We start from the raw sequence: 15,368 nt of genomic DNA, 5'->3' as shown, positions 1-15,368 counted from the left end.
GATGTTGGAGGCGGCTTATGGTAGAGAAATTAACATTGAATCTCTGGCAGCAGCTCTGGTGGACAATCCTGCAGTCAGCATGCCAATTGCATGCTCCCGCAAAACTTGAAACATCTGTGGCATTGTGTTGTGTGACAAAACTGCACATTTTAGTCGCCTTTTATTGTCCCCAGCCCAAGGTGCATCTATGTAATGTTCATGCTGATTTACATTTACATTTAAGTCATTTAGCAGACGCTCTTATCCAGAGCGACTTACAAATTTATCAGCTTCTTGATATGCCACACCGGTCAGGTGGATGGATTATCTTGACAGGCTCTTCACAGGCTCACTAACACAGATGTTAACAAATTTGTGCACAAAAGTTTAGAGAAATATACTTTTTGAGGGTATGGGAACATTTTTGGGATCTTTTATTTCAGCACATGAAACATGGGACCAACACTTTACATGTTGCATTTATATTTATGTTCAGTATAGTTACAGTGCGATACATAAGAGGTATGCCACACAATGCAATAGCTCTATTTATAGTAACGGCGCTCTGTACTACCAGCAGCCTGTCCTTTATTTCTGTCAAACTTGACATGTCTTTTATTTTAAGGAAATCCTGGGGTTATTTAGAATGTGTTAGTTCATAGGACAGTTTTTTTTGCGAGGGGAAAATGTTGCCCTAAATGTGAAGTATTTCCTCAGAGAGCACCCAGTTTGACAGTGCATGCTGGTGTGTTACTCTGCAGTACTGCCAGTTGTGTCGAAAGGGGGATAATGAGGAACTACTCTTACTCTGTGATGGCTGTGACAAAGGCTGCCACACGTACTGCCATAAACCCAAGATCACCACAATACCTGACGGTGACTGGTTTTGTCCTGCTTGCATATCGAAGGTACAGTAACTTTAGCCTTCAGTTGCAGGTAGCCCTACTTACAATTCACAGAACAGAGAAAATAGAGGGACTCCTTAATGTAGCAATTTATCCAACCTCAGGCGTCCAGTGTAACAAAACTTACCGTAGGCGTTCAAGTACTTCAAAACGAGGTGCCCCCTTCAAAATGCGACGTCTTATCACAAGGGTTTATCCTACTCCCAAAAACTCCTAAACGAAATGGGAATAAATACACCAAAATCAAAAGTCCAATTCATTCAATTCCCAGCGAGAAGTGTGATCCTCGGCGAATGCAAGACGCCTCCACTCAGCACATTTTGTGTCATTCAGGCGAGCGGTCAATCCCCCGAGAATAAGAAGCACCAGAGCCGAGCGGGAGCAGCCGGAGGAGGGAAGAGAGGCACCGAGGTAAAACGGAGCAGGAAGCTATCGTCCGTAGCCAGCGCAGAGGTCTCCGAGGACGATGCTGCCAGCAGCAGCACTCCAAAGAAATGGAGCAAAGAGCCCAAAAAGAGGAAGAGCCTAGGAGAGGAGAGCCCAGCCACAAACCAGTCCAAGCAGGACAGTACTAGTCCTGTCTGTGGGAAGAAGGCTAAGACGGCCACGTCGGCCAGAGACGACGATAAGGATCTGAACTTGTGCAGGTACATTATGACTGGGGGTTCAGCCTTATTATAATACTATTGACCCCGGAAGTGACACGGGCGACACTTACGCTGGTCCCACATCTGTTTGTGCTCTTGCCCACTCAATTGCCGTCATTGTCAAGTGAAACATGAAAATGGGTGACAGGGAGTTGGCATGATAGCACAAACAGACTGGCACTCACGCTAACATACGCTAGCTGCTGCAGTGTCTGATGCATCCCCATGCATACTGTAGTTTATGTGAGGGTCATCTCTTGGTTGACTCCACAGGGTGCTACTGGCTGAGCTGGAGGTTCACCAGGATGCCTGGCCCTTCCTGAACCCTGTCAACCCCAAATCTGTCCCCGGCTACAAGAAAGTCATCAGGAAACCCATGGACTTCTCCACTATCCGAGAGAAACTCGTTAACAGCCAGTATGTACCGTACCATTAGCATGAAAAACTATTTGCATACAATGTGTCTCATTTAATTCTGATACCTGTATGATACGTAAACATTAGGCCATTTGCAAAGATTATGCCTTTCCTTTTCATGCTTTTGTTCGCATTGTTTTCCCCTTGCGGGATTGTATCTCAGAAATGTCGTAATTGAAATGCCATGCGTCTCAATTTACAGGTACTTGAACCTCGAGACGTTTATCATCGACGTCAACTTGGTTTTTGACAACTGTGAAAAGTTCAACGAAGATAATTCGGACATTGGGCGAGCAGGACACAACATGAGGAGTTTTTTTCAGAAGAGATGGACTGAGCTGTTAAAACAAACCAACTAGGCTAGTTTGTACTACTTTATCCTCACTATACTGTATGGGACCAGCAGTAACCACTCTACACTCACAAGCAGGAGTGACAGTATTGGTCTGAAGACTGTCTTCAAGACCTAAGGTTCAAGTCTCTCTGTCAGCAACCAGGGAATCTTCATTCATTTACAATTGTAATGCTACGTATTGACTTCACTGATGTACAGTACAATACTAGTTGTGTAAGAGCAAGGAAATGCACCCAAAGAGTTTCAGACAAAAGGGGTGGGTGTTTTTAAAGTGCAATACCATTTCCTAGAAGAAACCACACTGAATCCACCACCAACAGAGCTGTAACTGGGAACAAAAGCTTTCCAACTAACTGTACATATAATATTACAGTGAATGTATTTAATTTTGCCAATTATTTATCAGTGGAAATGGTTTTCATTTTCTAAGAAAAGGAAGAAAACTGCTTTAAAACAACAACAAAAATCTTATGGAATGTTTTGCGAACATTAAAACAAAAGCCAAGGGGGAAAAATGAATTGTTTACACTGCTCTGTGCCTCCAGGGCGCCACAAGATTCATGACGGTAATACTGTAATGCTGCGTTTCAATGTATGTTTTGCATCGCTAACATAACCTAGACAGTGAGGCAACAATGGCACATCTGTATATACTGTTTATTAATGTTAATATTAAGTCTTGATGGTAAAATGTATGATGTGTACATACAGCACTGTTACAAGACACCTGATATTGTTTATGCCTTAGAATGATTGTAGTGTTTAATTTCAGTCTTAAAGTGATAAATACATGTATATTGCCTGTACCGTATATCCTCTGCAAACACTGTGGTCTCCTCAATCTTGGTAGTGCCTGCCCTCTCAAAAGTTTGTGGAGGATATTATTTCAATCCTTTGGTTTTGTATTCCTTCAAGTGTGTGTGTGTGTGTGTGTGTGTGTGTGTGTGTGTGTGTGTGTGTGTGTGTGTGTGTGCGTGCGTGCGCGCCAGTATACGAAATGTCAACCCTCGTAGGCCTCGAATTCTGACATCTTCCTATCATCAGTATAGAATGCATTGCGATGCACAGTACCTTTCATAAAAGCATTTATCTCTATTTGCCTTGCCACAGACCCAAGGACACTGGAACATTTTGTAATAACCAGGGTATTCCTGGTTAAATTTCATTTAAATTCCATTCAATATCAGGAAGTACACTGAAATTCCAATTATCTTCAATGCTTTTCAATGAGGAAAATTTGGAATTAGAATTTGGTTTCCTTTCTAAATTGACTGGATTTAAATGGAATTGATCCCAACCCTGGTAATAACCACTGTGTTTGGCCTACTGGTGGCATCTTGAGCAGTGTTTTGTACCTGAGTCAGAGTACTTGAAGTTATTTTATTTATGAATATTGTGAGGAAAAGTAGAATTTTTTTGTAGGAGCATTATTTTTCACTAGTGTGTGTGGCACGGATCTAATAAAAATGATCTTTTTGAACTCTGTATTTTGCTTTACTTCATATTTATTTTCTAAACTGCAAACATTTATTTTGGCAGGACATCTGGGCTTTGTCCTTTATTTGTTTTCACATTACAAAGCCCAGGTGTCCTGCCATATGCTATATTATAGGCCTACAATTTGGCAAGGTAATTTTAATGTCATTGGACTATTACGTTTGTCTGGAGGGTGGAGGGAGGTTACTTTATATCATATTTGAGAAACATGTCAGTGAATAATGGGACATCACCTACCTAGGTCACCTACCTCACCTACTGCACATTAACCTAGCAACTCCCAGTGTCACCATGAGTGTTACGCAATCAGCTATGACTTTTCTGGTTGTACAAAAGGTAAGCTCCACCTGGTTCTAGCAGCATTTGGATGTGGATTAAGGTAAGGTAAGCAACGCTTTCATTTTCAATGATTTGTTTTGGGATTTGGTCATTATAACTATCACTTACACTGAGTGTACAAAACATGCCTTTTCCATGACACAGTAGACTGACCAGGGGAATCCAGGTGAAAGCTATGATCCCTTATGTCACTTGTTAAATCCACTTCAATCAGTGTAGATGAAGGGGAGGAGACTGGTTAAAGAAGGATTTTTTAAGCCTTGAGACATGGATTGTGTGTGTGCTGTTCAGAGGGTGTATGGGCAAGGCAAAAATGTAAGTGCCTTTTGAATGGGGTATGTAAATAGATGCCAGGCGAACCGGTTTGAGTGTGTCAAAAACTGCAACGCTTTTTTTTCACGCTCAACATCAAGAATGGTCCACCACCCAAAGGACATCCAGCCAACTTGACACAACTGTGAGAAGCATTGGAGTCCATATGGGCAGCATCCCTGTGGAACGCATTCAACACATTGTAGAGTCCAAGCCCTGAAGAATTGAGGCTGTTCTGAGGGAAAAATGATGTGCAACTCAATATTGGGAAGGTGTTCCTAATGTTTTGTGCACGCGGTGTATATATTTTATTAAAGCCCATGAAAGTAATACACTTGACAATTCATAATAAAATATTTGTCTTTGATGAGGTATCTCGCACACTATTTATGGCATATTGCTGGTGAATCATTTCATATCCAGTGGATATGTATAGGCTATCTACAGCTTTGAGACCGTTAATGCCTGGATGTTTTGCGCCACCTTGTGTAGGCTGAGGTTATATTTTATTTACAGGACGAATATTTATCAACAGTGACAAAATGGTGCCATTACTGTAAACACTCCACGATCATCGACATGAGGTGTATAGGTGCGCGTTCTCCCCTACACTACTAGCGACTTGCTCCGGGGATAAAACCATACGAATGTATAACAGGAATGACTTCTCGGAGCTTCCGTTCTCGCCTCTCAGGGCACATCTATGGAGTTCACTGCTACAGTTTGTGTGTGGCACCTACCTGTTCAGCTGCTCCACAGACGCGGTGACTATTTTGGAGTTGGCGACAGGTGAGCTAATGGCAAAATTACAGCATCCTGGCCGCAGCCCCGTCAGGGTGTGCTCGCTGTCTCCCGACTCCTCCCCTTGCTGTCCAGGAAATCAGATGGAACCGTGGCGGTTTTGGGTTTTGACTTAGGGCATAAACTGCTCCCGATGTTGCGTTGCCCTGATGCCCTTGGAGATTGGTTCTCTAATCTTCATAATAGTAATACATAAAACATATATAGGTCTAAGGGATATTCTTACACAGACACATCCTATGATAATAAACGTCTGTTACGTTTACAAATAATCCCAGTAGTCTCTAATATTCAAATGAAGCATCCTATTGCTTGTCCTCATTGATGCAACCTTATCAGCATACAGTTGAAGTCAGAAGTTTACATACACTTAGGTTGGAGTCATTAAAACTCGTTTTAAAACCAATCCACACATTTCTTGTTAACAAACTATAGTTTTGGCAAGTCGGTTAGGACAGCTACTTTGTGCATGACACAAGTAAGTTTTCCAACAATTGTTTACAGACAGATTATTTCACTTATAATTCACTGTATCACAATTCCAGTGGGTCAGAAGTTTACATACACTAAATTGACTGTGCCTTTAAACAGCTTGGAATATTCCAGAAAATTGTCATGGCTTTAGAAGCTTCTGATAGGCTAATTGACATAATTTGAGTCAATTGGAGGTGTACCTGTGGATGTATTTCGAGGCCTACCTTCAAACTCAGTGCCTCTTTGCTTGACATCATGGGAAAATCAAAAGAAATCAGCCAAGATCTCAGATAAAAAAATTGGTTCATCCTTTGGAGCAATTTCCAAAATCCTGAAGGTACCACGTTCATCTGTACAAACAATAGTACGCAAGTATAAACACCATGGGACCACGCAGCCGTCATACCGCTCAGGAAGGACGCGTTCTGTCTCCTAGAGATGAACGTACTTTGGTATGCAAATGTGCAAATCAAGCCCAGAACAACAGCAAAGGACCTTGTGAAGATGCTGGAGGAAACAGGTACAAAAGTATCTATATCCACAGTAAAACGAGTCCTATATTGACATAACCTGAAAGGCCGCTCAGCAAGGAAGAAGCCACTGCTCCAAAACCGCCATAGAAAAAAGCCAGATTACGGTTTGCAACTGCACATGGGGACAGAGATCGTACTTTTTGGAGAAATGTCCTCTGGTCTGATGAAACAAAAATAGAACTGTTTGGCCGTAATGACCATCGTTATGTTTGGAGGAAAAGGTAGAGGCTTGCAAGCCGAAGAACACCAGCCCAACCGTGAAGCATGAGGGTGGCAGCATAATGTTGTGGTGGTGCTTTGCTGCAGGAGGAACTGGTGCACTTCACAAAATAGATGGCATCATGAGGATGGAAAATTATGTGGATGTATTGAAGCAACATCTCAAGATATCAGTCAGGAAGTTAAAAGCTTGGTCGCAAATGGGTCTTCCAGATGGACAATGACCCCAAGCATACTTCCAAAGTTGTTGCAAAATGGCTTAAGGACAACAAAGTCAAGGTATTGGAGTGGCCATCACAAAGCCCTGACCTCAATCCTATAGAACATTTGTGGGCAGAACTGAAAAAGCGTGTGTGAGCAAGGAGGACCACAAACCTGACTGTTACACCAGCTCTGTCAGGAGGAATGGGCCAACATTCACCCAACTTATTTTGGGAAGCTTGTGGAAGGCTACCTGAAGCGTTTGACCCAAGTTAAAAAATGTAAAGGCAATGCTACCAAATACTAATTGAGTGTATGTAAACTTATGACCCACTGGGAATGTGATGAAAGAAAGAAAAGCTGAAATTAATCATTCTCTCAACTATTATTCTGACATTTCACATTCTTAAAATAAAGTGGTGATCCAAACTGACCTAAAACTGATTTTTTACTAAGATTAAATGTCAGGAATTGTGAAAAACTGAGTTTAAATGTATTTGGCTACGGTGTCCGTAAACTTCCGACTTCAACTGTATGTAATCTTCATAACAGGTGTAAAATAAACACTTGAATGGAGTCCCCTCATCTGGGCTTCAGGGGAAACGGAAGCTAGATTGAAGATACGGTATCCCTGAAAACCGGATGTTTCCGTTTTACCGACTCCGCATAGGCTATCAAAATGGGACATCATATTCCACTGTTCATCTTCCCAGGTCTGGTGCCATGACCGAGACCACAGTGATGGCGTGCTGCTTTACTTCTTGTGGGCAGATGTTTATAACAGGGTGTACACATCTGGAGATATCAAAGTGTGAGATCTGTACATGAAGCAGCTCCATGCAGAGAAGGATGCCAATGACCTGGGGGTGACCTGCTGCCACTGCACCCCAGTTTGACATGGGTAAGATTAAAACATACCTCAGTTAAGTGATCCTCTCCTCAGGGCACCCTTCTCTTCAACACATTGGGATAGTGCCCAGTTGAGGTGTAAAACTGAGAAAAGCCATACATAGGGTGAATCCCAAATGACACCCTATTCCCTAATATAGTTCATTATTTTTACCTGGGTCCAATAGGGTGCCATTTGGCACTCAGCCCGAGTATGGAGAGTTAGAATTCAGACTATAAATTACTTTATTTAGAAAAAAAAMCTTTCTATGGTGCATCTAGAGCTTCGTGGCAGTCTCAGTGGGGACTTAAATAAAGAAATAACCATTGAAAGGTTTTATTATAACCAAATGTTCTAACCACACAGTAATTCATGTCTCACAACTGTTGAAACATTGTTTTACCTTTCATCAATCATAAACATTATCCTTTCCTATTTTCAATGCAATCCATCTAATCCTATAATTGTCAGAGTTGAATTCTAKATATTGCCTAAAATGTATTCTCATAGTTCCCAACACTTCAAAAAGATAAGCACCAACCTATTATGTTTTTTTTTCTTCCAAAGTAAACATTATTATTCTGATGGAGAGTCAATGTGCCGGGTTTGTTCCGCCGCGCCTTCACAGATGGCAGTTCAGTGCAGTTTCGATTGGCCTCCTGTGGACAGGACAGTCAACTGAAGATATGGATCGTATCACAGCATGCTATAGCACGTAGGCTGGTCTGGCTTCTGCTACGCACACACAGGAATAGATAGCGAGATTGAGCACAGCATCGTCTGCACGGAATAAAATAATTGCATTAGTGTTTTAGAACAAACCGCATCAGTGCTAAAATAAACCTCATCAATAATAGATTGCTTTCAGTCATATCAGATTGAAGACCAGCAAGTATCTTCCCAGTGGGTTTAAGATATATATGTTCCAATTTGAAAATCAATACATGTATCCAAACATTGTTTACAGTTACTCTTCTGTATTTCACACACATACTAGTTCTTATAGAATTCAATATCTGCTCTTTGTTTTGGACTGTGATCAGCATCTGATATACAGTATTTTAATGTATCTGCCCATTCCATAACCAACAATCCAATGAACAGCATACAAATGGAAGCAATCATGCCCTTTAACAAACCACAAACACTGCCGTCAATCAATCAAATGTATTTATAAAGCCCTTTTCACCTCAGCAGTTTGTCACACAGTGCTTATACAAAAACCCAGCCTAAAGCCCCAGAGAGCAATGCAGATGTAGAAGCACGGTTGCTAGGAAAAACTCCCTAGAAAGCCTGGAACTTAGGAAGAAACCTTGAGAGGAACCAGGTTGTGAGGGGTGGGTAGTCCTCTTCTGGCTGTGCCGGATGGATATTATAATAGTACATGGCCATTAAGGCCAGATCGTTCTTCAAGATGTTCAAACGTCCATAGATKACCAGCAGGGCCACCGTGGTTATAGAGAGTGCAACAGGTCAGCACCATAAATTGAACAAATATTAGAATGGGCCTGAATGGCCAGATAGTAGGCTTTGCATTACTCTTTAGAAACTGGTGGATGGTCTTGTGCTACTTATGTAGTGGCTATCCTATCTCTGTTGCTGTGGTAACAGCTGTTCCTGGGTGAGATGTGCATACTGAGTGGTGTTCCACAGGGATGTGTTGTGGTGCCTTTGTCTTCGAGCAGCAGCACACTAAAGGAAGCCCACAACAGCACAGGGAATAAAACCAGAGAACAATGGCCACTCATAGGCTGCAGAAGGGGCAGTGCATACCAAGGCGCTGTGCCTCACATGGTTATTGTACCACTTTCAGAGGAAATTGTCTTTTGGATGGGCGGAATATTTATAGTCAATTTTCCGGATCTCTTTTGTGTCCGTAACCTTTCAATTGAACTGTCATTCTGCTTCCTGGTGTTGATGTTATTCATGTTTCCTTCCCTTTATTTTCCTGTAGTTTTTTATGGTTTAGAAATATAATTACCCTCTCTTTATTCACTGTGAATTTTAATAGCCACATGGCCATCACTACTTACTCAGCCTGTAAAGGCCAAATTAAAAGCAATTAAAAATAAKAAATGACTGATTTTGAATCTTGCCAGGAGGAAAGAAATCTAATGTAGATCAGATGAATTTGAGAAAGGACAATTGTTTTACCATGGTGCTTGGTTGTCAACCTGCAAATAAATAATTTGGCATAACTGAATTAAAATGCAGTATGTATAGTGTGTAGCCTTCTCCTTAAGGGACAGTCCAGCCAGGATTAAATTCAAGGCGCATTATAGAGCAGTGCACTGGACAACTGACAAATGCATTTTATAAAGGCGACAGGCAAAAGTCTCCATACAAAACCATAACATTTATGTATAAAGCACCTTGGATTGAACCCCGGCATCAGTGTCCAGAGTGTTGTGGTTTTATTTACTGAACCTTTATTTAACTCGGCAAGTCAGTTAAGAACAAATTCTTATTTACAATGACTGCCTACCAAAAGGCYAAAGGCCTCCTGTGGGGACGGGGGACTGGTATTTAAAAAAAATAACAACACACATCACGACAAGTGAGACAACACAACATAAAGAGAGAACTAAGACAAGTAAATAGAAAGGCAGCAACACATGACAACAACATGGTAGAAACACAACATGACAACAACATGGTAGCAACACAACATGACAACAACATGGTAGCAACACAACATGACAACAACATAGTAGCAACACAACATGACAACATGGTAGCAACACAACATGACAACATGGTAGCAACACAAAATGACAACAACATGGTAGCAACACATGACAACAACATGGTAGCAACACATGAATAGGGATTGCAACACATGGAACAACTGGTAAACAATGCCAACATGGTAGCACTGACACAGTGACCACATGACAACATGGTGCAACACAACATGGACAACAACATGTAAGCAACACCATGACAAACAACATTGGCAACACATCAGCACAACAGGTAGCAAACACAACATGACAACAACATGGTAGCACACACACACAGGACAACAACCATAGGTAGCAAACACAACATGGCAACAACATGGTAGCAACACCATGGTAGCAACAACACATAGACAACAACATGGTAGCAACACAACATGAACAACAACATGGTAGCAACAACAACATGGTAAGCAGCACAAAAAGGGTACAAACATTATTGGGCACAGACAAAGCACAAAGGGCAATGAAGGTAGTCAACAATACATCAGACGAAGCAGCCACAACTGTCAGTAAGAGTGTCCAGATTGAGTCTTTGATGAAGAGATTGAGATAAAACTGTCCAGCTTGAGTGTTTGTTGCAGCTCGTTCCAGTCGCTAGCTGCAGCAAATGAAAGAGAGCGACCCAGTGTATGTGTGTTTTTGGGACCTTTAAACCTGTTATGGCTGCAGGGGGCGTATTGGAAAACTGGAAAATATGTGCCAATTTTCAAACGGCCCTTAATCAATTTTGCCACAAATGCAAATTTAATATTGGATAGAAAACAATCTCTATTTCTAAAACCGTTCTAATTTTTCTCTGAGTGGTACAGAAGTCATTTGGCAGCACTTTCCCTGACCAAGAAGTAGAATGTCAGAAATCTATGCTCGCTTCAACGTTATGCCTATACATGTCATTATACGTAAACCCTACGTACACTCCATACGCCTTGCTCTGGGTGTCAAGAGGGTTTGAGAGAAGAAATTTAGTGATCATCTTGTTCAGGGGTTGAGATATGTATGTATCTTTGAGACGACCGACTCTCCAAGTTCGAAGCGCGCGAGCTTGGGAGTGATATTGCGTCCTGTTTGCTGCTGTTTTGGACGGGAACAATCTCGCTGGGTTTTTATTTGATAAATGAGACCTATCACGTAATGTATGTTGTTTTTCAATATAGTTAATCAGATTATTTGAATTTCGGGAGTTTTGCCGTGTTCCGTCTCGTCTGACTTTTTCGTTACGGGCAAATCCGTGCCAGTCGACCAGTGCCAATGCTAAGTGAGAAGGGAAAGTTGCCATCCTGACTCCAAACAACGACTCATCTGGAAAAAGGACACCCTGATCAACATTCTGATGAAAGATCAGCCAAAGTAAGACCCAATTTATAATGTTATTTCATATATCTGTCGTGCATGTCAAACTGGTCGGCGGGCGCCCAAGTGTGTCTGGCTATTGTGGCTATGCTAACATAGCGCTACATTTTGTTTCGCTGTAAAAACATTTAATAAATCGGAAATATGTTCTGGAATCACAAGAATCCTGTCTTTCAATTGCTGCACAGTATGTATTTCTAAGATATGTTTTATGATGAGTAATTAGTTATTTGACGTTGGTGTCTGTAAATGTTATGGCTGCTTTCGGTGCAATTTCTGTTTGTAGCTGAAATGTAATTTATGATTTATACCATAAAATGCACATTTAAAAAAAAAAAAACATATGCTATACAATAAATATGTTATCAGACTGTCATCTTATGAAGTGTTTCTTGGTTAGTGGCTATATATATCTTTATTTGGTCGAATTAGTGATAGCTAGTGAGGGAGTAAAAAACTGATGCAGTTAGAAAAGTGCTGTCTTTTTGCTGACGTGGTTAGCTAATAGATTTACAATATTTTGTCTTCCCTGTAAAACATTTAAAAATCGGACATGTTGGCTTGATTCACAAGATGTCTACCTTTCATATGCTGTATTGGACTTGTTAATGTGTGAAAGTTAAATATTTTAACAAACTAGATTTTGAATTTCGCGCCCTGCACTTGAGCTGGATGTTGTCATAAGTGTACCTGTGTCGGGATTGCAGCCCAAACAAGTTAACAGAATGTGACTGGCAGAACGGGTGTTGTATTTGGAGGGTGAGGGCTGCAGTAGGTATCTCAGATAGGGGGGAGTGAGGCCTAAGAGGATTTTATAAATAAGCATCAACCAGTGGGTCTTGCGACGGGTATACAGAGATTACCCGTTTACAGAAGAGTATAGAGTGCAGTGATGTGTCCTTTAAGAAGCATTGGTGGCAAATCTGATGGCACTCGAGAGCATCCTTACATGCCGAGTGGTTACTGACAGCCTCCTTTAACTTGTTAATCCAGCTGTGGTTGGGGCAGGGATAGTCAGAGGGGTGGTCAGTGGGACAGACAGTCAGACAGACAGTGGGATGTGGGTGGTGAGGTCTTCTCTACAGGAGGTCTTTGTGAGTTATTGATTCCCAGGCTGTGAGATGCAGCTGCACCGCTCTGACTGGCCAGTCGGCCCCTGTGCTCTCCTGTATCTTCTCATATGACGGAGAGCTGCTTGTCTCATCCGTCCTCTCATTACCCAAGTCTTAACCATAGCTCTGGTCCAGTGTGTTTGTCAGGCTTGCTAATGCTTAGCCTTCACAAACGCCCTGGACCAGAGATACCCTAACCCTAGGGTTCTTGTAGGAATATATACACAGCAATAACAGCACTATAATGTAAGGTGTGACCAAATATTTCTTCAATCCCTATTCAGTTGGAATAAACTTGGTATACCGTAATAATATACGTATTTTCTTTTAAATAGTGCTTTTCTCATATTTGACCACTAGGGGGTCTCTACTCTGAAGCCTTACATAGCAGAATTTAAAGTTCTCAATTTTATTAGATTTTTTTTCACCTTTATTTAACCAGGTAGGCTAGTTTAGAACAAGTTCTCATTTGCAACTGCGACCTGGCCAAGATAAAGCATAGCAATTTGACACACAACAACACAGATTTACACATGGAATAAACAAAACATACAGTCAATAATACAGTAGAAAAATAAGTCTATATATGAGGTGAGATAAGGGAGGTAAAGGCAAAAAAAGGCCATGGTGGCGAGGTAAATACAATATAGCAAGTTAAACACTGGAATGGTAGATTTGCAGTGGAAGAATGTGCAAAGTAGAAATAGAAATAATGGGGTGCAAAGGAGCAAAATAAATAAATACAGTAGGGGAAGAGGTAGTTGTTTGGGCTAAATTATAGATGGGCTATGTACAGGTGCAGAAATCTGTGAGCTGCTCTAGAGTATAGAGTGCAGTGATGTGTCCTTTAAGAAGCATTGGTGGCAAATCTGATGGCACTCGAGAGCACCATTACCTGCCGACTGCTCAATAATCTGCTGCTTGTGTTAGTTGGTGAAGTAGAAGTTTTGCTTCATTTCTGTTCCTTCTGCGTGATTAGTTGTGTCTTGTACTGATGAGCTGTTGGGATGAATAAAATAAATCACCGTTGTGTTTTTCAACAGCTCCGTGGATAAGACGGTGACGGTGTACAATCTGGTATGTGAAACAGTCTTTGATGTGGTCTTAGTAAGTTGTGTTTTGCTTTTGAAACAGATGTATCCATCCACACGCCACTGTTGCTCTGGTACAAATCACAGTCTCTTAACAGTTAGAAATGCCAGACATTATTCTTTGTCAGTGTTTGTTTATTTCTTCCTTTGTAGAGCAATGGAGTTCTTCTTCACACGTTGAGCCAGCATAATAGGTACCAGCCTGTTACCCCCTGTTGTTATATAACTCACTGCAACTGTATGCATCAAACACACTGAATTATTTCCCGCCTTCTCTTGTGACAGCCTGTGCCTTCTCTCCAACCCTGCCATGGATGGTCACTGGATCCACGGACAAGACGGTCCACATCTGTCACTGGCAGAGGGCACAACAGAGAGACATAAAAAGCTCAGTGTTCAACACCATAGTCCCCTCCAAAGCTCGTCACCAAGCTTAGGACCCTGGGACTGAACACCTCCCTCTGCAACTGGATCCTGGATTTCATGACGGGCCGCCCCCAGGTAGTAAGGGTAGGCAACATCACCTCCGCCACGCTGATCCTCAACACAGGGGCCCCATAGGGGTGTGTGCTTAGTCCTCTCCTGTACTCCTTGTTCACCCATGACTGCATGGCCAAGCACGACTCCAACACCATCTTCAAGTTTTCTGACGACACGACGGTGGTAGGCCTGATCACCAGTGACGATGAGACAGCCTACATGGAGGAAGTCAGTGACCTGGCATGGTGCCAAGGAGCTGATCGTGGACTACAGGAAACGGGGGGCGAGCACGCCCACATTGACAGGACTGCAGTGGGGTCCAAATCACAAAGGACTTTTWAWTTTTTTTTATTTCACTTTTATTTAACCAGGTAGGCCAGTTGAAAACAAGTTCTCATTTACAACCGCGACCTGGCCAAGATAAAGCAAAGCAGTGCGACACACAAGCGTACAGTCAATAACACAATAGAAAAAAAGAAAGTCTATATACAGTGTGTGCAAATGGCGTGAGGAGGTAAGGCAATAAATAGGCCATAGTAGGGAACTAATTACAATTTAGCAAATTAACACTGGAGTGATAGATGTGCAGATGATGATGTGCAAGTAGAAATATTGGTGTGCAAAAGAGCAGAAAAGTTAATAAAAGCAATATGGGGATGAGGTAGGTAGATTCGATGGGCTATTTACAGATGGGCTATGTGCAGCTGCAGYGATCAGTTAGCAACTCAGATAGCTGATGTTTAAAGTTAGTGAGGGAAATATAAGTCCACACACACGCACTCTTCACGCACTCAGTCGTGAAGAAGGTGCGACAGCACCTCTTTCCCCTCAGGAGGTTGAAAAAGTTTGGCATGGGCCCTCAGATCCTCCAAAAGTTCTACAGCTGCTCCATTGAGAGCATCTTGACTGGCTGCATCACTGCTTGGTATGGCAACAGCAGCTTACTTACTTTCTCGTGTTCTTATAATTTCTTATTTGTATTTATTGTGTGTTTGTTCTACCTGATGTTATTTTTAGTATTAC

General features: G+C 41.8%; 1 protein-coding gene and 1 pseudogene across 17 annotated transcripts in view; both read left to right on the top strand.

The window, feature by feature from the left end:
• LOC111959312 (bromodomain adjacent to zinc finger domain protein 2B) overlaps positions 1-3,788 on the top strand; it is an 89,700-nt gene extending 85,912 nt beyond the window's left edge. For 15 of the 17 annotated variants that reach the window (XM_023980801.2, XM_023980814.2, XM_023980799.2 and 12 more), the window contains 4 exons: positions 741-887; positions 1,218-1,531; positions 1,805-1,948; positions 2,151-3,788. In XM_023980801.2, coding sequence (XP_023836569.1) covers positions 741-887; positions 1,218-1,531; positions 1,805-1,948; positions 2,151-2,307 — 762 coding nt within the window. In that variant the 3' untranslated portion in view covers positions 2,308-3,788. The remainder of the gene's footprint in view (positions 1-740; positions 888-1,217; positions 1,532-1,804; positions 1,949-2,150) is intronic. The other 2 variants (XM_070437706.1, XR_011474999.1) reach the window with 2 other exon arrangements.
• A 1,205-nt stretch (positions 3,789-4,993) lies between these two features.
• On the top strand, positions 4,994-7,575 carry LOC139022515 (WD repeat, SAM and U-box domain-containing protein 1-like; annotated as a pseudogene).
• Positions 7,576-15,368: the final 7,793 nt, after the last annotated feature.

This window comes from Salvelinus sp. IW2-2015, linkage group LG36, assembly GCF_002910315.2.
Source record: "Salvelinus sp. IW2-2015 linkage group LG36, ASM291031v2, whole genome shotgun sequence".
Taxonomy (NCBI): Eukaryota; Metazoa; Chordata; class Actinopteri; order Salmoniformes; family Salmonidae; genus Salvelinus; species Salvelinus sp. IW2-2015.
Note: the sequence above shows the minus strand (reverse complement) of the source record. Positions and strands in the feature narration are given on the sequence as shown.